The 26,449-nt window shown below is 40.8% G+C and overlaps 3 protein-coding genes across 4 annotated transcripts; all 3 read left to right on the top strand.

Moving 5' to 3' along the window:
• The first annotated feature begins 347 nt into the window (after positions 1-347).
• LOC121185974 (zinc finger protein 706-like) lies at positions 348-3,238 on the top strand. 2 transcript variants are annotated; one of them, XM_041044535.1, is made up of 3 exons: positions 348-469; positions 1,415-1,563; positions 2,877-3,238. In XM_041044535.1, the coding sequence occupies exons 2-3, from the start codon at positions 1,429-1,431 to the stop codon at positions 2,970-2,972; spliced, it is 231 nt and encodes a 76-aa protein (XP_040900469.1). In that variant the 5' UTR covers positions 348-469; positions 1,415-1,428; the 3' UTR covers positions 2,973-3,238. The 2 variants fall into 2 exon arrangements, with proteins under 2 accessions (XP_040900469.1, XP_040900468.1); XM_041044534.1 differs by having other exon boundaries at positions 358-474.
• A 4,235-nt stretch (positions 3,239-7,473) lies between these two features.
• LOC121185973 (14-3-3 protein zeta-like) lies at positions 7,474-18,818 on the top strand. The gene is made up of 6 exons (XM_041044533.1): positions 7,474-7,587; positions 10,207-10,518; positions 15,238-15,361; positions 16,685-16,848; positions 17,447-17,542; positions 17,992-18,818. The coding sequence occupies exons 2-6, from the start codon at positions 10,216-10,218 to the stop codon at positions 18,046-18,048; spliced, it is 744 nt and encodes a 247-aa protein (XP_040900467.1). The 5' UTR covers positions 7,474-7,587; positions 10,207-10,215; the 3' UTR covers positions 18,049-18,818.
• A 1,410-nt stretch (positions 18,819-20,228) lies between these two features.
• LOC121185972 (polyadenylate-binding protein 1A) lies at positions 20,229-26,198 on the top strand. Its single transcript, XM_041044531.1, has 15 exons — positions 20,229-21,081; positions 21,393-21,586; positions 21,777-21,892; positions 22,533-22,672; positions 22,776-22,870; positions 23,012-23,149; positions 23,373-23,468; positions 23,611-23,883; positions 24,047-24,137; positions 24,528-24,650; positions 24,767-24,909; positions 24,996-25,080; positions 25,249-25,379; positions 25,607-25,697; positions 25,833-26,198. The coding sequence occupies exons 1-14, from the start codon at positions 20,889-20,891 to the stop codon at positions 25,694-25,696; spliced, it is 1,908 nt and encodes a 635-aa protein (XP_040900465.1). The 5' UTR covers positions 20,229-20,888; the 3' UTR covers position 25,697; positions 25,833-26,198.
• The last annotated feature ends 251 nt before the right edge of the window (positions 26,199-26,449 follow it).

Below are 26,449 nucleotides of genomic sequence, written 5' to 3'. Positions count from 1 at the left end.
GCCAAAGTCAAGGGATTCTAAAGCCTGGAACATAAAAGGGTGCTCTATCTCACCACTGTAATGCTTTGTAGGTGTCTAAGAACAAAATAAAACCTTGATCCTCTATTAAATAACTGTAATCCAGTAGGTCAAGTATCAAATGATGAATAATAATCTCTGTGTCTGAAATGTTATGCAATTATATAAAACTCCCCATCAAGCATTCTAATGGCCATTAACATGTATTTTCTAACGGGTATTAATATAGCCTACATCACTTCTTCACATTCTACACACTCCGACACAGTAGGTGGCGGTGTGCTCCTTTAAAGTTGTTTTGCGAACCGCCAATAACCAAAGAAGAAGACGAAGAAGCAGAGCGCTATGAGGAAAACCCACTGGAGGCGGCGGAAGGTCCAGAGGACTTAACGTAGCGTTCCTTGAGCTTCATTTTGGAGGCTATCTTCAGTAAAACATTTATCTTTCACCGGTAAGGTATTTACTTAGTGTGTATCATTACTCTTAATACCTAATATTTTTTGAGGTTCTTAGTTTCTATATGTGTCCCTCCTTACTATTATACCTAGCATCAGTGATACCAACCAGCTAACAGAATTCTTGTCTCTCTTGATTAGCAGAAAATGAGATGTTATATTTGTGCTATAACGATGAATGTGACTTTTATGTCACCAAGAGGAGCCTGTCTTCTACAGAAACCCTCTTCAGCCGTCGCTCTTGACGAAACCCTCGATGGTTAGCTAACGTGGGCTAACGTTACTTCTTGGCCAGCACTCTTTGATAGCGTTAGCTAAGGTTGGTTAGCCGCATGAGAGCTATGCATGGCGGAGACTGACAGTCAGTGTGAAAGGTTCACAAAGATACAAGGGAACAGAGTAACGGCTACTGCTTTCAGACACATATTGAAATGTCAATATTGGGATTGTTGATTGATCCCAGGGTACTGATAGAAAATTAGCATCTCTCCTCTCGTAACTGTCAGAAGCGAAGTTCATACAATCATGGCACTGGCCTAGTTCTAGTGCGCTGTCTGTAATAACTTTGAATATCTGCAGTCTAATTTTCTTTGGGGAAATTTAAAGTTAATTGTCTATAATTATCCTTGTGACCCCAAAAAAGCGGCCATTAACCTAGTTCTGAAAGATGTTTCACACCGCCTGCCTCACCCATTTTAAGGACGATTGATTTTATGAGACAGCTGTCCTTTAATTGTCAATCGTCAGGGTTGTTTTATCTGAAGTCTCAGCTGGTGTAACTGCTTTGCATTTGCAGTGAGTGCGACTTTCAGTCTCTTGGGGTTTTAGTCATTCTTTGCAAGTCATTCTTTGCAAGCTAGTTTTTAAAGTCTCTCTCAGTTTAAGGCTCATCACCTTCTTCACGGTGTTGTGCTGATCCAATTCCTGTATAATTTCTTCAGGTCTAGCGTCAGATATGGCCCGTGGGCACCAGAAGTTCCAGTCCCAGCAGAAGAATGCCAAAAAGCAGGCAGACATCAAGAAGAGCAAAGGCCATGACCAGAAGGCAGCAGCGAAGGCTGCTTTAGTATACACGTGCACTGTGTGTCGGGTATGTGCTTAGGCGCAAAGTAGAACATAAAATTATTACTCTTTTAAGACCATGGTATAATTTAACAATGGCATTGGGATGGACAGGCAAAAACCACATGCCTTCCTGTACTGAGCAAATATTAAACTGTTCTCAGGAATGAGCCTTTTTATGAAAGTATGTATTAAAGAGAATAAATGTAAGTTTAAGTATGATTCGGGTAATGCCTGTATCAGATCATCCAACTTCATATATTGCTTTGGCCCTGTATGAGAAAGCTACACTGCCTTGGCCAGTTACTTTCAATAGCTCCACTGAGTTATCACTTAACTGGGTGTATTTATTTATTTTTTCTTTCCATATATTCGAGCTCACTAGCCTGTAGTTAGTAGTTGGGTGTTGTATTGAACTGGATCATAATTGCTCTGTGTTTCTCTCTTTTTTGGCTTGCGCATGTGCTCCTAATAAGCTGGCACTTACCAAGCTAACAGAACAGAGTGCACTTGCAGCTCCTCTTTTTCACAGTAATATGATGAAGTTAAGCTTTTAAGAATCGATGAAATCTCTTAACTGTGTCAAGGACATTCTGCATAATGGATAGATGAACGATTACCCACAGTCCCCTTCTCTACCATCTGTGGGGTATATGTTGTAGTCACTCTTGTGAAGAGTTCCTGTCAGAAAAGCTGCTTCTGACAGTCTCTTTCTGAGACTGTCTGAAGGTCATCCTGTGTTCATTAATTGTCCAGAGGCACATTGCAATATGAAAATTGGCAGAACTACAAGTGGTTCATGAACTCTTCTCTTCACATTCTTCTTATTCCTGCTTCCACCACTGTCTGTGTTCACTGCTAGATTGCACTGATCGTCCCTGTTTTGGCTGAATTTCTAAACAGTAGCTCAGACAGATATTTAAACTTAACACACTTGACTTTCTCTCTACTCTTCTTAATTAAACACTCACCAGGAATGGTGGCTACTTATGTGTTACCGGTCAATGCAATATTTTATTTCCCTCAGTCTGTTAAATAATCTCTTGTGATTACTGGCCAACAATGGAGGTCGCTGCTCTGTCAGAGTAAGAACAAGCTGGCATTTTTAACATCATGGACAGTGCAACTTTTGACCTGTGGAGTGATCTTGTGAAAGATCAGAGATCCACCATTATGGTGCTGTCGATGTCCCCGAGCAAACTGCTTTTGTGAGGGTGTTACTGTATAAAGCCAAGACATTGTATATTAATATCTTCTTTAACAAATGTGCTTTTCACTGATTGTCTGTTTAAATGTGTATTTTCTAATTTTTCACTTTTTTCCTTCCCCGCACTTTCCCAGACACAAATGCCCGACCCGAAGACCTTTAAGCAGCACTTTGAAAGCAAACATCCAAAGTCCCCTATGCCCCCGGAGCTGGTCGACGTGGAGGTGTAACAGATGTACCTCTATTTCAGTAAGAGCGTTGGGGCTGATTCAGGACTCGCTTCTACATTTTGCAGTGTTTTAGATAAAATATCCTCAACACAACTTCAATTATTCCTCATGCTGCTTAAATTCAGTAATTGATGCGTGGGTGTTTAAAGCAGCATAGGTACTCAGCTGCATGCCCATGGTCATTTTTCCACATTGGATTTTTTGTTTTTTTTTTTTGCCAGAATTTGATCCAGGGTGACTTCTGAAGGTAGACACACAGCAGCCAGCTACCTTCTTTTGGCTTGTGCCAAAAATGTATATGTTCACCTTTTATTGTATGCAATATTTCTATCTGATCATTTCAAAATGTTATGTTTATAATACCTGCTTGTCCATGGGCTCTACCACCGTTACACCATCTCAGGGCTCCCAGTGTTCCAGGACAAGCTTTGAGTGTAGGAGAAAGTATGAATTGGCTCTAGCCCAGATGAACAAAGTTGTAATACTGAGATGATAATTGGAAGTCACCTTCAGTCACATCCAATATACTGTGAAACCCAGAATGGATTTTTGACTGAAACTAATTTGTGATGCACCAGAGTTGGGGGCATAATTATAGTTACGTCAGAGAGACTTTGGAGTTCACAGTGTGTTTGGAAAGACACTCTATCTAAACCACTAATGATGTTTTCCTTTGAGTAGGTTCAGATCGACTTCCAGAATGCACTGATTTCGTTTTTCCTTACATAGATGATTTCAGAAATTTCAAGACAAGTCTGTAGTTTTTGTTGCTATAAAGAATATATTAAACACATTGTGCTACACGGGTACTGAAATTGTGCATTGTGTTTCCCCTCAGATTTTCATGAAATGTGTGTAGCTCATGTCCATTGTGTTCTCATATGCAGCAGAGTTGTAAAAGTTGACCAATGAGGGCACTGCAAGTTTATTCCTAGAAAACCCTTCTATGCCACAGTTTCTTAAGCTCCCTTTTTTCATAGAGCAGTGAGAAAAAAACATTTTAATAATCTGTGATCCTGTTAGAAGTGGTCTGTTGAGTGAATTCGGATGAAGATAAAAGTTTGCATTGGATTTTGTAAATGATAACACTAATGAGCTACTCCTATACACCCAGTCTGTCATTGTAATACTAAGTATGTAGCATAATTGTGTGCAGCACTGTAGTATCTGACCATGATTTTGTTCACCACTGTTGTATTTTGCAGTGTAGCCTGTCTCACACGATCACCTCAGTGGCAAACGTGAAAACGATCCCAAGTGCAATCTCACGCTCTTTAGTGTTATCCTGTCATTATGGTGCAAAGGTATCTCAACTCTGAACCTGCATTAAACATCTGAACTACATTACACTGCAAGTTAGCTTTGGTTCTTATGTTTATATTAGTTTCTTTTCATAGCATGCTAACAGGGATTTAATTTATAGAATGGAACTATTTTCAATATATTTGGACCTACTGGTCATTAACCACTGACATTGTACCACTGTGCTAAAGTCTGGACAGACAACCAGCCATGTTTTTACTTTTGTAATAATCATATCTTTGTCCACGCATTGTAATGTATAACCTTTTAATAAAGGTATTACTTTTATATTAACCCTCACTATGTTGTGTGTCTTTTTATCAACTATATTCTTGATTCATTACTAAAATATACAGAAATCTCCCTTGTCATTGTGGTTCCACCAATCCTAACAGCCCATACAGTTGGTGGGAACTCAATGAGGCAGGAAATTCCTGGTGCTGTAATGCTAAGGCCTTTTCAGATCTCACCTGTATATTTCTAAATACGTAGGTTATTATTAAACCATTAAAATGTCTATCAAACTGCAGTGAACGCACATATTCTCCATTTATTTGTCCCATGCTTTGATGGTGAAAATTAATCAGTATATTCACATTTCCTTGTTTAAAACTTCTCTCCCATATGTTTCAATTAGTTCTCCATACTCTATAAAGTTAATCTGAGATTCATTATCTTGTCAGTTTATAACTGGGTGAGAGTCTAAGACCTCTCTGTGACAACTGCTCATCCACTCTGCTGATAATAAACCTAATTCTATATTTAAGAGCTAGAAATGTAGCAAGGGGGTAATAATGACTCCCTGCATGAAGAAAGGAACACTAATAATGTTTCTTTATATGTCACAGTTTTGATCTGTTAATGTCCTTATGCCTTGTATGTTGCAAGAGGAATGTAATCACATGCATACATACATTTATTGAAACCAGAATAGTCCTTAGAGAGTTCCTACTCTTTCTATTCTCCGAAATAGTGGTTATTTATTTACATTTGCCACTCTCATTGTTCAGTGGAGAATAGTCTGCATTACCAGCAGAGTATAATGCAAACTAGTGGAGTAAACCTCACTGAAGTGGTATTGCAGGTAGTTTAATACACTGTGGGCTCAGTTTAGGGTCAATAAGATCTTGATCTTACAAAGTGATCTTCACAACTAATTCCATGGCTTGTAGTTATAAATCAGCCTTTGTAAACCTGTAAAATAAATCTGCATGAGAAACTCTAGTATGTGCATGTGTAGAAAAGATTTGTATTTGTACAAAGAAAAATACAGACTGTGTGAATGTGTGAAAAATCTGAACAAAAGAGATCAGATTACACAAAGACACTATAAAGAAAAGGAATGTTTTTGTGAGCATCTGTGAACAGATACAGAGCAGAAAATTGCATGTAAAGTTTCCAAAACAAAGGAGATAACGGCACACACTCTGACGTCACAAGCCAAAGGTTTTCCTGTCGACAGGTCAGCACTGAGTTTCTGAACATCCTCACCCTGGAAGGAGTTTGTAAAAGGTCCATTTTCACAGATCTAAAATGCAGTTTGTGTGGACAAAAGTCCAAAACTGTGAGGAAAAAAATGATTTAACACATAGTGCTTGCAGTGACCGCTTATTCGTTTACAGATGCACCCATATGCAGACAGAAATCCCAGATACACAAAGCTCTATCTCTACCACAAGCCCCTGGAGATCACGAAAAAGCTGTGCTGAGGTGAAGAGTCTTGCGGTAGCAGAGTGGATAACGTCACACTTGGTTGTCGGCTTAGTTGAGAGCAGGGGGTGTAAATGACAAGCAGCATGTGAGAACTTCCTGTAGCCATGTCCCTGTGAGACACAGGATACTACACTCACAGAAGACCCTCCTATTAGTCAAACTCCAAAAACACACGGTCCTGCATCTCTCATAATCAATGGAGGATTGTGGGAAATCTAGGACCTTATGTAACACGTTGGTTGTCATTTCTGTGCATGTTCGTGTGCGTTCACGTTCTCAAGATGTGGACTAACCGGTTACACCTCTTTAAGGTATCACTCAGCTTACTGACTTGGTGCTACACCCCTTTCGGACCACACCTTGGCAAGTGCAAGAAGACTCTCACTTTTTTTAACTGGTGCCTACTATCTGATCTGCCCTTAAATAGGTTACAAGCTTGAAATCTTGTCCCTGGGGAAAACATGACAAGGCAAAAATAGCTTCACTCTCTCCCCTTGGAAACCAACCAGAGTGCAAAAATAGTCATTTCTATTAGGCAAGATATACTGTAGTTCTGTGCCCTATGTTCTAGTTTGTGATACGCTCTGTATCCACAGCAAGTATTCCAACTGTGTGGGAAATGACAGTCTAATATTAATGGAGAAATATCACTTTGGTGGCCAAGGAGCTTGTTGGTGCTGAATGAAAGTTATTTTTAGGAAATGGAGAAAATGTTAGCTCCATTTAGCCGTGATGTCTGATCTGTGTCACATCACCCAAATCATCAGTGCCATTCAAGAATTCCTTTCAGTCTAAGTCGCTTTACAGTTTGTACTGTCTCTGCCTCTGCTCTGACACAAAACTGTGATCCTCAATTAGAGTGTTTGAACTTGACAGAGATGATATCTTCCATTACTGTGATGTTCCAAGGTGAGGTTTCCATAAATTTGAACCTCTGAATACAACACCATGGTACAATTGAACTGCAATGAGTAGTGCCTGTAAATGTATTCATGGTTGTAAATAGATTACACTGATTATTTAAAGAGTATGATAGTGCTCACAAACCGGCCTAATGCATCATCTAGGGTGCGTTATAAATCTCAGAGTTACATTAACTGTATATATATGTTATATATATATATGTATATTTATTTATATGTATATTTATTTATATGTATATTTATTTATTTATGTACGTGCAACTGCCTGCGTATGTATGTGTATATAAGACCGCCTCCTGTATGTATTGTATTTCTTTTCCAAGTTTATTTTTCCTTTATAGAGTGTATTTATTGTCTCCTTGTGACTGCTGCTACAAACGAATTTCCACGGGGATTAATAAAGTTTTTCTTAATCTTAATCTTAATAAAGATCATTGCCTCACGAACACTTTGGGAGTGATGGTAATGGGAGAGGAGACACTACATTTCCCATGATGTCTTGTGTTCGGTTGCCTAAGCAACGTTTGACGTCAACCATCCCCACCCCTTCCCCTCCAGGCCGTGCCTTGGTCTGGTGTGATTGGAGGGAAACCCCGTGGACTGCATTCAGACGGACGGGCTGAGAGAATCAGCTGTAGCTTGGTACGCCGACATCACTGCTATCTGCTAGTACTCAGGTATGATAGGATTTACTGCCTTTAAAATTGTACTTTTACGTTTGCACAATGTATTGTTAGGTTTTCTCACTCATAGAAAACCATAACGATAATGGGAGCACATTTTTCCAAGTGACTGTGGGCTTCGTGGAGCGGCGACAATTATCAGACCAGCGAACAATGGCTAGCTTGGCTACAGTTTAGGACCTGTCTAATGGCTGGTCTCAAAATGGGACATCGGACGGGGAAGGCGTGTCAGGTCGAAGGTTGTTGGTCTGCTATTCTGTAGCATTGACTGCAAACGTTAAACCTGTTATCTGAAGTAATTTGTCAGCTTGTCCTAATGTATGTGCCTGTCACTTGAGATTCATTAGCAAATGTGATGGAAATGTACTGTCATGGATGAATGATTGCTATGGATTGTAGTTATGTGTTATTTTTCAGGTAACGTTATTAGTTATCTTAATCTTGGTTTTGTCGTCTGCAATATTACACATTTGCTGTCAGAGTATCGGGTTTATTTGCTAACGTTAGGTGTCAAGTAGTGCATTAGCAAAATGAACAAGAGGAGGCGAATTGTGATACATTGCTACCAGACGGACAAATCTACCAGGATGCACACCTTTTGAAGTCTCGGCGTCGCACTAACCAAACAAGTTCATAATTTTATGGTTAGAAGTAAACACAGTATTTGAAAGGTGTGTGGTTACACATTATGAGCACGTCAGAATAGCTATGAAAACTGGTATAATGCCTAGCCCATTTATAAAGGCTGTCTGGCTTGGAATTCTTCTGTTTCAGGAAATAGTCCGCGCCATATTGGAAACGGGTCACGAGGGCCTGACAAAAAGCCGCCATCGGTAGATTTTCCTGTATTAAATGGTGTTTCCCGTCAGGATCGTGTCTGTAAATTTATTGGAAGCGCCCATGGGTCCAAATACGCGGACATTTGTCACAGCAGCACAAGTGAAGACACGCTTTCATTTCGCACTTTTCCGCCTGTTGGGCGAGTCACAGGTAGAGGGGATGGGTGTGGTGTGAGCGTGTACGGCAGAAAGTGGGACGCGTACGCGTTTGCCCTGGAGACAGGACCAGTTTATTCTTTTACCATGAGTTTAGCTTCCGTTCCTTCCGCGAATAGTGTTCACTCATGCCAGTTCATCTGTAAGTACTCATTAACCTTTTCGTTGCTTAAGTTATTCACTGATGAAAATGTACCCGTGGGTTATGTAGCACCACGTTAATGCGTCTCGGTGTAGAAAATTTTATGGTAATGTGTTACAGTTCTTACACATTGAACATTTTTAACGGAATTTGGGTGCTTGTATTAGTTTTTTGAAGTGGTGGCAGTAATGCCACAGCTGCACAGCTGTGTTTTCTTCAGGGTAGTATTGTTACTTTTCGAGTAGGAACTTGTTAACTGCGATTTATATCAACAGATGTCCTTGTGTTTGAAAGATATACAGCTACTTGTTTTCTAAGAAGTAATGGAAATGCATGTTATACTAAATTTGATGTGTAAAAAAAATATTTGACGTTGCCTGATTTGTGAATTGCATGTTTCTTTTGTTTTCCATTTTTTTAGTTGCTCAGGGTGATAGAAGGTGTAGTCTGTGGTAGCACTGGCTTTCTTTTCTGTATCTCAGGACAGAGTTTGAACAGGTCACGCTGCATGTTCTCTGGAATGGAAAAAATGTGATTGATTGATTCTGTGGAAGCCCGGTGGCTATTTTGGAGGGGGTCAAACGGATGTAGGCTATTGATGTAGTGATGAGAATTCATATGTGTTGTGTATGTGTCAGAAAAGTAATGTACTAGCATATGTAGACTGCCTTTGCACTTTGTCAGATGGTACATTACTTTTCTCCTCTGACAAATCGGTAGCGCTCAACATTGATTGGTAACTTGCAGGGCTAATACTGTACTAAAGTGTGGTGGGTAATAGAGATCAGCCATAGCTGTATATCCATTTTTCTCAAATCACTATGCTACACTAGAGGCTTTGCAGGCATAATTTTATTTGAATACAAGTGTATCTTTACTTATTACACCTTCTTCTCGTTTAGCTAACACAGATGCATTTCAAACAATGAATGTTTTCTGTTTTCTTTATCTTTTTTCTAATTTCCCCATTGTGGGACTATTAAAGGTTTATCTTATCTTAAACATGTAGGCAGTGCACTCTCACTTTTGTGCTCAAGCGCAATGCTTAGTTGATAGCCTTCTCAAAACTTCACTGTCCAGTTTCTCTTGTTAGCTCCAATAGCCTTGTAGTGTTTCCTCGTAGAAGTACCTAAGGAGGGCAGAAAGCCTCAAAAACAGTAGCTACGTCATGTGCTACAACTTCAGCTAAATCAGTTTAGTTAGTGTGGTGTGGTAGCTTCTCTGACTGAGACCCACATCTATTGACAAATTCAGATTTGAGCCAGCACAGATAATTTTTCTTTTCCTAATATTTGAGAGGCATTCATTTGACTCATTGCATGTTCTCAAAATTCTGTTTTCATTTGTTTTTGATCTACACATTTAGTAATGAGTACTTCTATAAATAGGCACTGGTCCAAATAACAAAAAAGTCCCCTTGCTTCTCACTTAATTGACCTCAGCTGTTCTCTTTCCCCTCTCTTGTCCTTTCTCTAGTGAGCAGTCATGAGCGAGGCACCCCAGAAGGAACTGGTGCAGAAGGCCAAGCTGGCCGAGCAGGCTGAGCGTTATGATGACATGGCGGCAGCAATGAAGGCTGTTACAGAGGATAGCGAGCAGCTGTCGAACGAGGAGCGTAACCTGCTGTCGGTGGCCTACAAGAATGTGGTGGGTGCCCGCCGCTCCTCGTGGCGCGTGGTGTCCAGCATTGAGCAGAAGGCTGAGGGCAGCGAAAGGAAGCAGACCATGGCCAAAGAGTATCGGGAAAAGATTGAGAAGGAGCTGAAAGAGATCTGCCAGGATGTGCTGGTGAGATTTCTAACCTTTCATTTCATTAGATAACATTACTGATTTTCTCTCTTAGAGTAATATCTTTTTGTCATAGGTGTCTGTAACTTTAATGTTGTTTACAGCTTTATTCAGACATGACAGGATTGTTGCAGCAGGAAGCAGAGAGTGTTATATCAGGAATGGAAAGTGTTTTCTGTTTAGTGCTCATAGGCAGGTGAAACATATACCATCTGGCTTTCCTCAGTGTGTATTTAACCTTATTCTGCTGCCTTTAAGTTAATTTAACGACATTAAAGTCAGACTTGTCATGTTGGAGGTGTTGTAATGTTAATGTTACAAGATCTGAGTAAATGAAAGTGAGTTAGATACTTATTAGACATGAAACCAACATGTAAAATTGTCATCATATTTACATAATAAGGTACCTGTCACGACTTTGCTGAAATTTTTCTGTGTAATCTGATATCTTGCAATATCAGATAAACATTTTACCTTAAACCCAAACTGGATTTAATAACTCTTGGCAAATGTGGTCACTAGACGTGGGGTAGTACAGGGATAAAGAAGTTACTGGTGAGAGGCAAAAGCAAGGCCTCCTGATAAGCTTTATAGAACATTTACCTCAGGCATATTACCTCCCCTTGGTCATCTGTCAGTATTCAGATTATGTGAAGAAATGTTGGATGACTAAGGAGTGAGCTGAACTCCAGCCACTGCACTGCATCGTGTTGACATTTCTGTCAGCACGGTGCAGTGGACCTCGAAGAGAAGTACCACACCTTGACTGCTTCATTCCTGTGCCTGGTTGTTTTACAGCAATCCAGCTAAAGTTTTCCGGCTTTAATTATCTGTCATCACCAATGGGTTGCACATGTCACTGTAATGGAAAAAAAATGGTTTAAGTGGGGCGAGAGAATGCAAGAAGAGGATTTAAAGTTTTTAAAACGGCTTATGCTTTGCGGATATCGATTTGGTTCATCATTCATAATCTATGAGTTAGTCATGTCCTTAAGCAGTTTGTGTGGTGGTAAGTGTGTTAAGCTTCTCAATTAGGCCTTACTTTCTCACTGCACCTGCAGCATCTCTAACTATGACCTCAGTGCTAAAACATATAGGTGAATTAACACCTCTGTGACAGTGTCAACAAAAATGTAACATTATAGGTATCATAAAATAGACTGTATTGGATTGCACCAGACTGTACCGATATACTAGAATGTACAGGTAAGCATAGCTGTGTTTATACCTCAGTTTATCTGTTCAGTAGTTGAAACTGTGTAGATCTATTGTTTGTCCCTATGCAAGAATATAAGATAACTGCAGTATTTTAAGATAGGCCCCTTTACAAAGACTGGGTTTGGCTTCATATCATTCTGTCTCTGAGTGAGTGTTTGCTACGGCGGAATGTGAATGGGGCAGCTTGACCCCATGGCAAGAGGTCTAGTAGTAATCAAAGCCCATGATGTTTTAGTACACAGGGCATAGAAATTCAGTGTACCCTTTTCCATATGTATTTTAGGATTGGGACAGGTTGTAATCTGATCCTTAGCTGCTAAAGGACTTAATGCTTCTTGTCCACAAAGAGAAGCAAGTAACTATCTTTATAAGTAATTAAGATAAAGCAGCCAACAATGTTGTATTACTTTTCAAATTTTCATATTCTAAACACTTAATCAGACTTTACTGTTTTTATCAAATGGCTAGCACCCTTTTCCTGTGAAGAGGGGAGTGTCTCATCAGAGTTTTGACATACAAGAGACAATCCTCAGTTTAGTCTTCTCTTGTTTCTACTGCATGTGTCTTCAGATGATGAGTAATGGTAATGATCAGTCTACGGGTTTAATAATAAAATTACAACAACAATAAAAATAGATACACATCCTTTTTGGGGAAAAAGCAGATCTGACTTCACAAGTTCAGTCAATTTGACACAGGGTTATAGAAACCCCAGAATAGTAGGACAGAAGGGTAGTACCAGTTTTCCACTGATTTTGTAGTTTTGCTAGTTAATTAGTTTTTGTATCTGAAGTAGTGTAGTTATCTGGAGTTCCTTTGCTACTCTGTTCTTATCTCAGCTCGTGCGTTATCTGCCTGATGACTCACCAGGGCCTAATCCTATAATGACAGCAGTTGAGCACCAGCGTTCTGGCTCGCTGACCTCTACTTCGGCCGAATGGCCTTGTGGGGACTGAAAGAGAGAGGGGGCAAAGAAAGAGGGGTGTAGGACAGGATTACGGCTACGTGGTACTTGAAGCAAATTAGTTCATACAAGGTGTTACCCCACCACATCTAAAGATGAGGCAAGACGAAGAGCCAGCCATCACAGAGATAGACAAAAACAATTAAGGTTTGCTACGTTAAGTTATAGAAATCCCTGAAAGACAGCTCTGCTTTGAGTTCAGCTAAATGATAGGCCCATCAGTTCAAAGTGCACTACCTTTGTCTCCACTGTGATACTTTAACATCAGTTTTTTTTAAAAACGTGTTTTATTGCCAATGGAACTTTTGTGATCAAATGGTAACAGTGGTGTGTTCATGTTGCTGCCATGTGGTTTGTGCATATAAGAAAGCATGCTCATGCAGCATCTGCACGCGCTCACACACACACACCAGTGATGGTCACTGTGTCTGACATGAATTAGATTTACAGGGTTTGATGCAGAAACAATGTAACAAGTTCTACTCAAGTGAGTATAAATCTACACAGAAGCCTGACCTGTGTGTTTCCATTAGGAACATGGCTGTGTTTCTTCCTCAGAGCTAGGGCTTTTCATCTCTGCTTGGCTGTGTTGCCCTTTCTGGGAATCTCTCAGTCTTTGAATGCAAAAAGGATATAGAGGAAGGTATAATCAAATCAGATGTACGATTACTGAAAATGTAAGTTTAATTTATTCTGAACATTCCTGCCACTGTTGTAGTTTGATTTTAGCTATGCCCTTGCCGGTGGCCCAGTTATGCATTGAGATCCCAAAGGGCTTCCCTGAACCTTCACATCAGGCTAAGGGCTTTTACATCAGCCCTGTTTATTCCATTATACTTAGAAAAATGTACAAATGCTCTGTAATAAACAGGATCTTACAGAATGTGTGTGTCTTTGTATGTATTGAACCATGTTTAATCTACTAATATATTGTTTGCGTGCTATGATCCTGCATTATATTCTTTTTTTGGGACCAAATCAATACACGTTTCAGCTTGTGACCTAAATAGTAACTTTTAGTAACTCAGGGAATCAGGCTCAACCTAGTGTGTGTGTGTGTGTGTGTGTGTGTGTCTGTGTGTGTGTGTATATATATATATATATATATATATATATATATATATATATATATATATATATATATATATATATATATATATATATATATATGACTATTCCTATACAGACACCATCAGTCAGTCAGACCTGTAACTTATGCTGTCTCAACCCCCAGTCGTATAAATTAGGAGGCTTTGTAAATTTAAGGGTAGGTCTGGGCGGGGTTTCATAATAACATATCATCTCTAATGCCATGGGAAATTGTGCTTTCCTGCTTTCTTGTAGCACTGTAGGGAACAGTTATTTTTGGCATTTGATGGCGAGAAACAGCATGGAAATGTCCACACTGAAACTACATGAAAATCCATAGTTAAGCCACAAAGAGATGAACTCTGCACTTAAAATTAAGTATTATTTCACATTTCTTTAAAGGCAATGTTTAATTCCTGTGTCCTTTTTTACAACCACTCTTGCTATTGTATACGCTCCCACTACTTAACACCATAAGTTCCCTGCCAGCTAGTATTCAGATTAGCAACAGGGAGAGGCTTTTAAGTGGTGCATGCTTGTGATGTAAAGAGCCAAGCTGGGCTCTGAGTGACCTACTTCCTCAGCAAAAGCTCATCAGGAGTTCATCAGCCTGGCTCTCTCCTCTCTTTCTCCACCCCCACCATCTTTCATCCACACTCCCATCCTCAGCCTTCCTCTCTCCTCCACCATTTTTTCACTCTCCACCATCCTCACTCCCTGTCCAGCTCGTCCCGTTCTCCTCCCCCATGCTTTCATGTTATCCACTATCCACATAGATCCACCTCCTTCAGTGGTCTCTGAAGCATCTGTGATGGTGCTCAGGTAAAGTCTCAATGCTAGTTTATACTTCTGTGTAAAGCCTTCAGAGCCCATGCAAGTGGCCCATACCTTTGCGAGCATTTATACTTGTGCATCACTCTGCAATTACCCACCCAGAACGCATACATTTCTAGCAAGGTGCACATCAGGCTACAAAGTAGGATACGTGGCTATTCTGTACCTACGTTGTACCTATGGCATTGATTCTGTTCAGAGGTATAAGTTTTGAGGGTTCCTGAGGCTGTTGGAGGTAGTCAGTTTGTCTCTGCCCTCATTTAGGTCTGATGAGAAATGATGAAATGTTGGCTTTGACTTTAATTTGGATGGGTTGAAATAACTACCTCTGCCCTTGTGGGGTCAGTGGATAAGTGATGTGTTTAATGGCAAATGAACCTTGTAGTAATCAGTGTTCAAATCATCTCCATCAATGAATTGTATACACATTTTATACCCATAACTGAAGGATACAAATCAAACTCTGCTGCTTCTGCTGATTTCAAAGTCTGCCAGCCCCAGTCTTAAGAAAAAGCTATGTACATTATAGTTAACACACTGGATTGAATATCTTGGAAAGTCTCTTCTTTTCTGATTTTTTCTTTTCTGTCTCTTCTGTTTGTTTTCTGCCACAGGGTCTCTTGAACACTTATCTCATTCCCAAAGCCACTGGAGCAGAGAGCAAAGTCTTCTATTTGAAAATGAAAGGAGATTACCACCGCTACTTGGCAGAGGTGGCTACAGGAGACGAGAAGAAATGTAAGCTCCATGTTAAGTCCTTTTTATACCATCAGTGTGTGTGGGGTGGTGGTGGTAGTTTATTTCATTTTCATTATTTATGTAAATGTACATTTTACTTGCTGGAAAGCTGGATTGTAATGATTGATATCTACAACTCATGGCAGAGGCAAAGAGGACGTATTAGACAAGATCCTATTACATGAACACATAAGAATTAGGATAAGCTTTATGACACTGGCTCCGCAGTGATTACAACAGTATGACAGTCTATGCCTCTGGCAATGAGAACTGGACGATAAATGTACTTTAATGCAAACACTTCCTGTCAGTGTTGTTGACTGTGAATTGTTAACAGGTTGTGGGTCAGGGTCTATGCAGTAGATGCTTTTAGCAAAATAAAAAGATGAAATTTAAGCAGAGATATTTTTGTAACTTACCCTATCTACAACCAAGAAAACTGACCAGAAAACCTTAGGCTAGTCTCTTGTCTGCAGTGACCAGCTTAAGCTCAAAAGAGTTTTCTGTTTGGGTTCATTTCAGTGTAGGCCTTTTTAGAGAAGCATTGCCCCATATTTCTGGAGTCTCTCCGTTTCAGTTTATCTCTCATTTTCTTAACCTGTTTGCCCCCTAGTGGCTGTTAGGAGACGTGTCTTGGTTTTAGGAAAGACTGCTCTGTGTTAAAGCCTTCGCCTCAGGCCTTGATACAGTCCCAGAAGACAACTAAAGGAACTTAGGACATGTTGGAAGCTTGTCTGTTGGTTTTACAGAGATTGCATTTCCCTCATCTATGCAATCAGCAACACAGCGTAGATCCAGTTTGGAGAACATTACTGAAACAAGTGATTCATAAGTATACATGTATAAATTAATCAATCATATGTCCATCCTGATCAGTTTAACTATTTCTTTTTTTAGATACATAGCAGCACTTACATAAATCACTTACAGAGTTTGTATTCCATGTAATTAGACATGCATGGCCCTTGGCAATACCACAGAAAGGTGTGGCCCTTCTGTGGTATTTGTCTTCATTATCATATTGCTATAGTGCGTTGGAAAAATCATTAGATGCTTTTTTAAACTGACTTAATCTCTTTTAGGACTCTTTTTAGTAAAGCATGGATTCAACTTGATCTTACTTCAGTTGATTATAAAGGGGGTAGAAAAAATAACAGAAACATCTGAGCATAATACAGTTCAAGCCAACAGGACCACAAACTACACTCTCCAAAAAGACCATGAAGGGAAGGGTCTTTCATATGCTGTATAAAAGCATTATACATGGTTACTTGTACGTTATAATTAGGTTCCACAGTTCTCATACTCTTTGTTTCCTCTCAGCCATCATTCTGGACTCACAGGATGCCTACCAAAAAGCCTTTGATATCAGCAAAGACGAAATGCAGCCCACGCACCCAATCCGTCTTGGTCTTGCCCTCAATTTCTCTGTTTTCTACTATGAGATCATCAACTCACCTGAACAGGCCTGCCAGCTGGCCAAGCGCGTACGTTCATGACACCACACATGTCTCTTTTCACATTTGCGAGGATATTAAACTTCTATGTGTAACACTAATGTAACACAAATATATTAACATCTTGCATTATTTTTCTGTTACGACAACCTGAAACACTCTACTGACACATACCCAGATGTCCCAGTTATTCCACCAGCACTTAAACGCAGCATGCATTTGTGGATCTGTGTAGAGCTGGAGCTGTGAAGTGTCAAACTCCACACGCAAATGTAACCTGATCCGTATGTATCAGGCGATCCGTGCACACACATTCAACAATCCGGGAACAAATACACAAGAATTTCACAAGCGTGAAAGCAAAAATGATCAGATCTGTGAAGCTGAAGATCTGTACATAAAATACTAACATTTATTTGGGTTGTGATGTGTGCATTTGTAGAAAAGTTTTACATGTGTGTGGATTGGAACAAAAAATTACACACCGATCATAGTACACATTGTAAATCTTGTTTATTTGTAGAGCATGTGATACACATTTGTGACCATTGTGAGTCTTAATCTCTCTCCATAGTTCTGGCCCACCATCAGTTTTCCAGCAGTTAAATACGTGTTCTGAATCCTACAGGCTTTTGATGATGCCATTGCAGAGCTCGACACACTGAGTGAAGATTCGTACAAAGACAGCACACTAATCATGCAGCTACTGAGAGACAACTTGACAGTAAGTTTCATTTCAGCTGCAGCCACTTGTTTTCTTTGATTAGTCTGTCAGGTATTTTTTAATTAATTGTTTGGTATTCAGTGCCAATCACAGAAAAGCAGAGACTAATCGTTCGAGAATCTGAAACCAGAGCTTATTTTTCCATGGTTGCTCAAAAATTATCTATATATTCATGAATTCTCAGAATTGTTGTAGCTTAATTTTCTGGTGATTTAATGTATGGGTGAATCACCATTTGTATTTGTGTCTGGTCACTTTGGAGTAAAATCTATGCAATATTCCTTACTCTCGTTTTTAAAGTCAAAACCTTTTTATAGATGAGCTATTAATGGATGTTGCCCTCTTTTCTTCATCCCCCGCTCTGCCTCCTCTTTGACCTTCTTGTTCTCCTCCCTCTCACCGCTCCTCCTCCTCCTCCTCCTCCTGCTCGTTCTGCTGTCCTTCCTCAGCTGTGGACCTCTGACAACCAGGGTGAGGGAGAGGACACAGAGGAGCCCAGAGATTGAGCCAGACATCCATAGGCATTCCTGTCTGCCTGCCATCGTCCCGGCTCATCTTCATCATCTGATCATCAACACTGAGACCACCTCACTATCATTGTCGTCCAACTCTCTCCATCTTTTTTCTATTTAGGTGTCTCGACACTCATCTCTCTCCTGTCGGTTTACTGTTTCCTCTTTTGTAGTAACTGTGGGGAAAGGGGATGGGGAGTGAGGGTATGTTTTAAACGGCGGGAGGGTCCATGTGGAAGGATAAAGTGTATTTGGGGTTGGTTGCCTGTCTTCTGACCTCTATTTGTGTGTGGGAGCAATAGGGGTGTTGTGTTATTAAGGTGGTGGGTGAGGGGGGCAAGTTCTTGACTTATGAAACATGCAGCAGGTTGAGTTTTTAGAGTCAGACAACAGGTTGTTAATTAATGGTCTTATTCTTGATTAGCACCATTTTTTTTTTTGATGGCAAGTCTGTAGTTTCACAAAATCAGGAGCTGGCTTCTCACACCTGAGCAGACGGCAGCAGTTTATCTGTACTTGGCAAGAGGAGTGATGGGAGGAAGTAATGGGAACTGCTGGAGAGAGAGAGAGGGCAAGGTTTTGTTGGAACACAAATGTTACATTCCATTTACTGTCAGTTGCTCAACTTTCTACTTTATGATTTTGTTCTGTTTTGGGGTGACCTGCTTTTGTATTTCTATGTATCACTTATGAGGTATAGAAAACTTTGAAGAACAAAAGAGCACACAGGCTTGTTATTGTTGCTGTTTTGTATGAGCACAGCAGAAAAAAAAATCCCACATGCTTATCTTGTTACTGCTTTTTCAAATTAAGATTTTTATTTGTTTTGTCTTTTATTCTCCTTTTTTTTTCAATACTTGCCTAAACTGCATGTTGGTAAGAAGTAGTTTGTGGAGATGTAAGGAAGGTTGTTGTCTGGCTGGCTAGCTTTGTTCATGTCTTTGGAATTTTCATACAGAACACCCAAGTCTAACTGTTATTTGGGGGGAAATGTGTAATTTCATGTAAGTGGAATTAAAAAAAAGAAAGAAAAAAGCTTCAGTTTGTCTATTTTGAAGTGATATACTGGCCCCAAGTGGTTTATCAGCCCTTGAGTTTATTTTAACATCTATAATTCAATCTGAGTTGCAGCTCTTTAGGATGGTTAATGTACCTCAAAAACCACTGAGTTTTGCTGTATTGGGATGGTATAAAAAAAGAGAGAACACTGAGCAGAGCAATAGAGTGAGGAACTAAAGAATAACCATTTCAGAGGGCTCAAACACAATCAAGAAGCCAGTTTGTTTCATTGCCACGGGAAAAGTTTTCGTCCACAAAGCCCTATGGGTGTGTCTGCCCAACGGCCACGGACAGCACCTGGGAGGAGGCCGCTGAAAGGCGCCCACACAGGAATGTTGAGCTTCAGTAACATCTCTGCATTCCAACCCATGACTGAACAGAGACAGCCATGAACACATCCTCTGCAGAAAACGCCCAGCGGGTTTTACCAAGTTAACAGGAATTACGTGTCCGTGATATGGTAATCTATTACAATATTTCTGTGGGATAACTGTCATTCTCCTTCAGTAACCCTACATAACATATGTGCAGGCAAACCACTTGAATCTTCAGTGTCCATAAACTTAGAGAAAAGAAGAAACATTCAGCAGAGCTGGCTTCAGGTGCAGAGAGAGGCATTCCCTTTATCAGTGTATCGTGTTTTAAATGTACTATGTCAAGCCAAAGCAACCCTATTGATTTGTAAATGTCCACAGGCAAATCTAAGGACACCCCATAATTCATCCAAGCCTTTTCCATTTTCTTTCTGAGCGTAAAATGCCTTTAGTTTACTCTCCAGTTAGGTAACAAGTTTTTTTTTTTTTTTACATGGATAGCTCTGCTATGTCCATTCTGACTGAATGTAAATTGCAATCCTTGGAGAGTGAATTACAATAGTCCATTCATTTGCAGTGGTTACGGAGACAACTTGTCTAGTCTCAGACAAGACGGCTATCTCAGGTTGTTCGCCCCATGGCAATTGACAAGGTCCTTACCTGCCGAAAAAGCAGAACAACCGGTACACCTCACTTTAACTAACGACCAAAAATGAAGTCAAACATAAGATATCGCGAGACGTGTGACGTCGGCCGTGGTGGTGAACGCGCAGTAGTTTCGACTGGAATCGGGAAACAACCTCTACCGACCTTCCTTTCATTCCCGTAATCCGTCTGCGTAGGGTGTGCTCCGGAGCTAGTCTCGGCACACATTTTATTATTATGAAACAAACCAAAAGCTAGAGCGCACACGCAGACATATTTTTATAAGAAAAATAAAAATCGGTGAAGCAGGATTTGATTTGCCAACCCAAGCAACGCGAAGAAGACGCTGCCTTCGAAAAAGAACGAAAGACGGAACGAGAGGAACGCTAGCACGTTGAGCAGTTAGCGTCATTGTTGAAAACGTGTGTGATTAACGTTAGCCAGTTATATTGTTAACCACTTATTTCTCCCTTTAAGGGCTTTGTCATTCCATTTGTCATTATTCGTGAGAGCATTATCGTCGGGTACTACCGGCAATTCAGCTTACTGACTGTGAAAGAGTACCGATTCAGGATTGTGAAGTGTTCGAGCCACATCGGTTAGGCCACGCTCCGACATTTTGCTAATCAAGCTAACTAGCCCACGTTGCTAACTGTATTAGCGGCTGCGCTCTCAATTTTTGTGAAGCTATCGAAGAGACGGAGAAAGGGAACCACTCCATATCGAAGACTGATATTGGCTGGCGGTTGTCTACAAAATATATAGCTATCATAACCCTATAGTTATCGTATCGTGTGAGAACACGCGTCGTCTGACATGAATCCCAGCGCGCCTAGCTACCCAATGGCCTCCCTCTATGTGGGAGACCTACATCCAGACGTTACCGAGGCCATGCTCTACGAGAAATTCAGCCCGGCTGGGCCCATCCTCTCCATCAGAGTATGCAGAGACATGATCACCCGTAGATCCCTCGGCTATGCCTATGTCAACTTCCAGCAGCCTGCTGACGGTAAGTTTACCACAACGTAATATAGTAAGAGGACAGCTAACACGACGGATATGGCAGCGTCCTACTCCATTTTGAACATGGACCATGCATACCACGTTATAATCTCTGTTTTTCAATTAATACTATTTATGTGTAAGTCAAAATGTATCTGTGACATAACTTAATGATTTCAGACTAACTTTTGAACGTGTTATAAAATAACTGACATGCCATTTAACCTTTTTTTATTACTTTAGTTTAAGTACATAAGTTATTATGTAATGCTGAATACACATGAACCTGTTGTCATGAGCGTTGTAATCTTTTTGTAGCTGAGCGAGCCCTGGACACCATGAATTTTGATGTGATCAAAGGCAGACCTCTCCGCATCATGTGGTCTCAGCGTGACCCCTCCCTCAGAAAGAGTGGAGTGGGCAACATCTTCATCAAGAACCTGGACAAGTCCATTGATAACAAGGCGCTCTACGACACCTTCTCTGCATTTGGAAACATCCTTTCCTGCAAGGTAGGCAGCATTAATTTATTCATAATTTGGTCTGCCTCATTTCTTTTGTTTGTTTTTAGTGTGTGTACAGGCCACTACTTCGCATGACTAAGGATTGTAGCAGGTTGAAACTGGATGTGTGTGTGTGTGTGTTTTTGCAATGCATGATGTTTAGATTGTTTTTGACATGCCTGAATCTCCCTTTTCCAAGGTGGTTTGTGATGAAAATGGCTCAAAGGGTTACGGCTTTGTGCACTTTGAGACCCACGAGGCTGCTGAGCGGGCCATTGAGAAAATGAATGGCATGTTGCTCAATGACAGAAAAGTGTAAGTGGGCCTACAGTTACGCTCTCATTTAAACCAGTGTTTTTTGGGGTGCCTGATTAATGTGAATTTGACATCTAATCAAAGTTTGTTTTGTTGTGTTTAACTGCATCTTGTCCACAAACTCATCTGTCAGCCATGATAATTGTACTTTTGGTATTCATTCAGCCTGAGTAAACATCCCAGTGAAAGGCTCAGTTTGAAAAGATCATACATCATGGGAAATACTGATCAGAATGGCTAAATTATGATTCTGTTGTATAAAGTTATATTTGTATCAAATGAAAGAGTGTTTCTTTGTAATATTGTGCTCTGGGAAGTAAAGTTTGAAGCAGTTCACTGTCATGAGAACTTCAAATCATGGCTACACTAAAATAGACTGCAGTCACATCTTTTCTGAAGCCCTCACTTTCTTACATGTTCGACCTGTAAGATGTCCTAGAATGCCCAGAGTTCAGTCATCCATTGCATTTAATCAAAATAATTTGTTTAGGGGAGGCAAATAAAGAAATTCAGTAGAGATTGATTTCCCTGAATGGCTTTGGGAAGCACCTTGTGGCTGTCCACTAGAATTTCAGCAAACGTTTCTGGAATATCTGTCACAGTACATGTTTTAAGTTTTTCCACATTGTTTGACCAACAGATTTGTTGGGCGCTTTAAATCACGCAAAGAGAGGGAGGCTGAGCTTGGGGCACGTGCCAGAGAGTTTACCAACGTTTACATCAAAAACTTTGGGGAGGACATGGATGATGAGAAGCTGAAGGAGTTGTTCGGCAAATATGGTAAGACAGCAATGAGATTTCAAAGACTACAGGTTTACAATCAAGCATGCCACCAGTGTGATTTGGCCCGTTACATGTGTTGATAAACTGTTGGATTTTGTAGGGCCTGCACTCAGCATCCGGGTTATGACTGATGAGAGTGGCAAATCCAAGGGATTTGGCTTTGTCAGCTTCGAGAGACATGAAGATGCACAGAAGGTTCAGATCAACTCCATGCTTCTTTCTCTGGGGACATTGCCCCGTTCATATGTAGCCAAATTGTTGCAAATTAAACATCCGCTTACTTGTTACTGTACCCCTTTAGCTTGCTTCAGTGGACTTGTTCTTATTTGGTTGCAGGCTGTGGATGACATGAATGGTAAAGAGCTGAATGGCAGGCAAGTGTATGTGGGCCGTGCACAGAAGAAAGGGGAGCGCCAGAACGAGCTCAAGCGCAAATTTGAGCAGATGAAACAGGATCGCATGACCAGATACCAGGTTTGTTGGCCCCTCTACACTTTCAGACGAATTTCATTCAGTAAATGATATCGCAAGGCTGGTTTTCACAGAGGTTCATCTTGTCAAATATTTAATATTGAAGCATGGTTGTGTGAGTGTCACGTTTTGCTGCCATCCAAAACCTCTTATCTACTTCTGTCTAATACAGTGGATTTGATCTGTTCCTGAAATTACAATCTCACTGCCAATTTTCATATACTAGGGAGTCAATCTGTATGTGAAAAACCTGGATGATGGCCTGGATGATGAGCGTCTGCGTAAAGAATTCTCTCCATTTGGAACCATAACAAGTGCTAAGGTAAAGATTCCAGTACTTGTAATATTGAAATGTTTCACGACTTGATTCAGAAATTGAGTTTGTTTAAATTTCATGTAATTTTGTGTGATTAAGAAGACAATAATAAGTTAGAATAAATACTAATCAGTTTCTCCACCAATAGGTGATGATGGAGGGAGGCCGCAGCAAAGGCTTTGGCTTCGTGTGCTTCTCTTCCCCAGAGGAGGCCACTAAAGCTGTAACAGAGATGAATGGGCGTATTGTTGCTACAAAGCCACTGTATGTGGCCCTAGCTCAGCGCAAGGAGGAGCGTCAGGCCCATCTCACCAACCAGTACATGCAGAGAATGGCCACTGTCCGTGCTGTGCCCAACCCTGTCCTCAACCCTTACCAGCCTGCCCCACCCTCAGGCTATTTCATGGCGGCTATACCTCAGGTTAGTCGGCCAGTGTTCTGAGTATACATAGCCAAAAGCTTTGCATATTTTAGTATTAAACAGTATGTTGGTTGTAGGGAAACAGATAATAGTAGAATAATGTTTCAATTCTTTGGCAGTAAGAGACCTGACAATGATAAACCTTTACCTGCATCCTTCTCAGGCCCAGAACCGTGCTGCATATTACTCTGCCAACCAGCTGGCACAGCTCCGCCCGAGCCCCCGCTGGGCAACTCAAGGAGTACGTCCTCAGCGTAAGTAGCCACAGTTGCCTAGCTCTTGAAATCTTTTCAACTGGTATTTTTCTGAGTTCAAAGTTAACCAAGTTCACCCTGGAAAGTACTGAATCCAGGAAACAGCCATGTGGTTGATCTCTGATGAAGTCCGGCAATGACAGAAGCTTTTGCCTTCCTCCTCCCTCTTGGCTTTAATATATCGCCAAACTAGCTGCCACCATATAAATGAAAGCATTACAACCATTAAGAGTGTTACAAAACCACTTCAGCACTGTGTCACTGATTTTAACTTGCCTAAGACAGTGTGGTGGGTAACTGATACCACGTTTTCCCCGACCAGAGTTTTTTTTTTTTCTTAATTTTCTCTGCCTCATTGTGGATCTGTAAAGTGGTTTTCTCTTCCTTCAGACTTCCAAAACATGCCAAGTGCTATGCGCCCATCAGCTCCCAGGCCCCAGACCTTCAACACCATCCGTCCCACCACCACCACCAACACCCAGGTCCCACGCATGATGGCTTCTCAGCGTATGCGTACGTATTTCAGCTGTGAGAACACAGGAATCTGCTTAAGTTTGTTCCTCTCTCACTTCCTGTCTATCACTAGATGTAGTTTTGTTTAAGTGCCTGTTACTCCTTCCTCACCTCAGCCACCCAGGCCCTCAGCCAGCGCCCTGCCAGTGCTTCAGCCACTGCCGCCCCAGTCCGTGCGATACCCCAGTACAAATATGCTGCCGGTGTGCGCAACCCCCAGCAGCATATGGCCTCCCAGCCACCAGTCACCATGCAGCAGGTAAGAAATCCATTGACTTTCACCTTCTCAGTATAGGAATAAAATTTGTCCCTTGACTCAAATCTTTTTTTTTTTCTCATTCTCAGCCTGCTGTTCATGTCCAAGGACAGGAGCCCCTGACTGCCTCCATGCTGGCTGCTGCCCCTCCTCAGGAACAGAAGCAGATGCTGGGTTAGGACTTTACCTGTTCTGATTTACAAAGATCTAACATGAACAGGAGTCTTTTGAGAATGTGATAGAATTTTTCTTAGTCACCGGTTTATTTGCCATCTTAGCTCTGGTTTTCTTACATTTAACTCTTGTGTTTTTAATGGGTTTTTGTTAACTGCTCTTCTTCAGGTGAGCGTCTGTTCCCCCTGATCCAGAACATGCACCCCAGCCTGGCGGGCAAGATCACTGGTATGCTCCTGGAGATCGACAACTCAGAGCTTCTTCACATGCTCGAGTCACCTGAGTCACTGCGCTCAAAGGTCAGTTAATGACTAATCTGTTTATCTCTGGATCCCTGTTGGCTGAGATGATTTTCTCCTTTGAATTCACTCGTGTTTTAAATCTTTGTTCCTCTAAATTTCCATGAACCTGGTTGCTATGTAGCAACAGACTGTGTATAGCCTGTTCAGCTTATCACAAAGCTGGAAAACGTTTAATGGAAAACCCTTTATATCCAGCGATGTATTAAGTGTTGGTGTTGTTTCAGGTGGATGAGGCTGTTGCTGTGCTTCAGGCCCACCAGGCCAAGGAGGCTGCTCAGAAGTCCACCACCCCCGCTGGTGTTCCCAGTGTCTAAGGTGTGTGTGTGTGTGTGTGTGGGGAGGGATTTTATGATTATGATTTAAGTTCAAAAGAACACAGATGAATCATGAAAGGAGATGATAAGTAAATGAACTACAGTGCAAGTTTTGATATCTTTTTTTGTTTTGCAGATTGAGCATTTTGAAACCTGCTTCACCGATGGAAAAAGAGAAAAAAAAACTAAACATCGAAAAACCTAAAACTCAGAAAACATCGCAAAATGATAAATTATTTCTTAAAAAAAGAAGAAAACAATTGACTCTGCCAGGTCTAGGGATGGTTTGACTAGACCTTGATCATAAATAAAAATTTGTTGAAAAAAAATAGCAAAATAGATAAAATTGAAATTATAAATTTGAATGCATTCCTCTGTTTTATGTCATTTTACTGTGTCAGTGCTCAGAATATCAGCCATGTTCAGGAAGATGGTAGCTGAGCGTTTTGAAAGGTGATTTGTATCGTAAACTACTGGCTGTAATAAATTCTCATTCAAAATATTTTCCTCTTGGTTTCACTGCTCTGTAACTGTGCCCATGAATTTCCTTTATTCTACACAGCAATAGCAGTCCACAGAACATTACACCAGGCTGATGGTTCAATGTGTTTTTAAAGAACACTGTCAGATTTCTCTCATTGAACTGAGCTGATTGGGCAGATGTTTTCTGACAGTGTTTGGAGCTTCAAATCACCGTTCATGTATTGGTCATATCTCAAAGCACGATGGTCTGTGGCCTACACAGATGATACA

Source organism: Toxotes jaculatrix, chromosome 8 (genome assembly GCF_017976425.1).
Source record: "Toxotes jaculatrix isolate fToxJac2 chromosome 8, fToxJac2.pri, whole genome shotgun sequence".
Classification (NCBI taxonomy): Eukaryota; Metazoa; Chordata; class Actinopteri; family Toxotidae; genus Toxotes; species Toxotes jaculatrix.
The sequence above is the reverse complement of the archived record's forward strand: the minus strand, read 5'-3'. Positions and strand labels throughout refer to the sequence as shown.

What these genes read in the sequence shown, in the direction of transcription:
- LOC121185974 (XM_041044535.1), top strand. Translation starts at nt 1,429, where the DNA reads ATGGCCCGTGGGCACCAGAAGTTCCAGTCCCAGCAGAAGAATGCCAAA. An exon ending in ACACGTGCACTGTGTGTCGG is followed by an intron (nt 1,564 to 2,876) that starts GTATGTGCTTAG and finishes GCACTTTCCCAG; the next exon opens with ACACAAATGCCCGACCCGAA.
- LOC121185973 (XM_041044533.1), top strand. Translation starts at nt 10,216, where the DNA reads ATGAGCGAGGCACCCCAGAAGGAACTGGTGCAGAAGGCCAAGCTGGCC. An exon ending in AGATCTGCCAGGATGTGCTG is followed by an intron (nt 10,519 to 15,237) that starts GTGAGATTTCTA and finishes TTTCTGCCACAG; the next exon opens with GGTCTCTTGAACACTTATCT. An exon ending in TACAGGAGACGAGAAGAAAT is followed by an intron (nt 15,362 to 16,684) that starts GTAAGCTCCATG and finishes GTTTCCTCTCAG; the next exon opens with CCATCATTCTGGACTCACAG.
- LOC121185972 (XM_041044531.1), top strand. Translation starts at nt 20,889, where the DNA reads ATGAATCCCAGCGCGCCTAGCTACCCAATGGCCTCCCTCTATGTGGGA. An exon ending in GGAACAGAAGCAGATGCTGG is followed by an intron (nt 25,081 to 25,248) that starts GTTAGGACTTTA and finishes GCTCTTCTTCAG; the next exon opens with GTGAGCGTCTGTTCCCCCTG. An exon ending in CTGAGTCACTGCGCTCAAAG is followed by an intron (nt 25,380 to 25,606) that starts GTCAGTTAATGA and finishes GTGTTGTTTCAG; the next exon opens with GTGGATGAGGCTGTTGCTGT.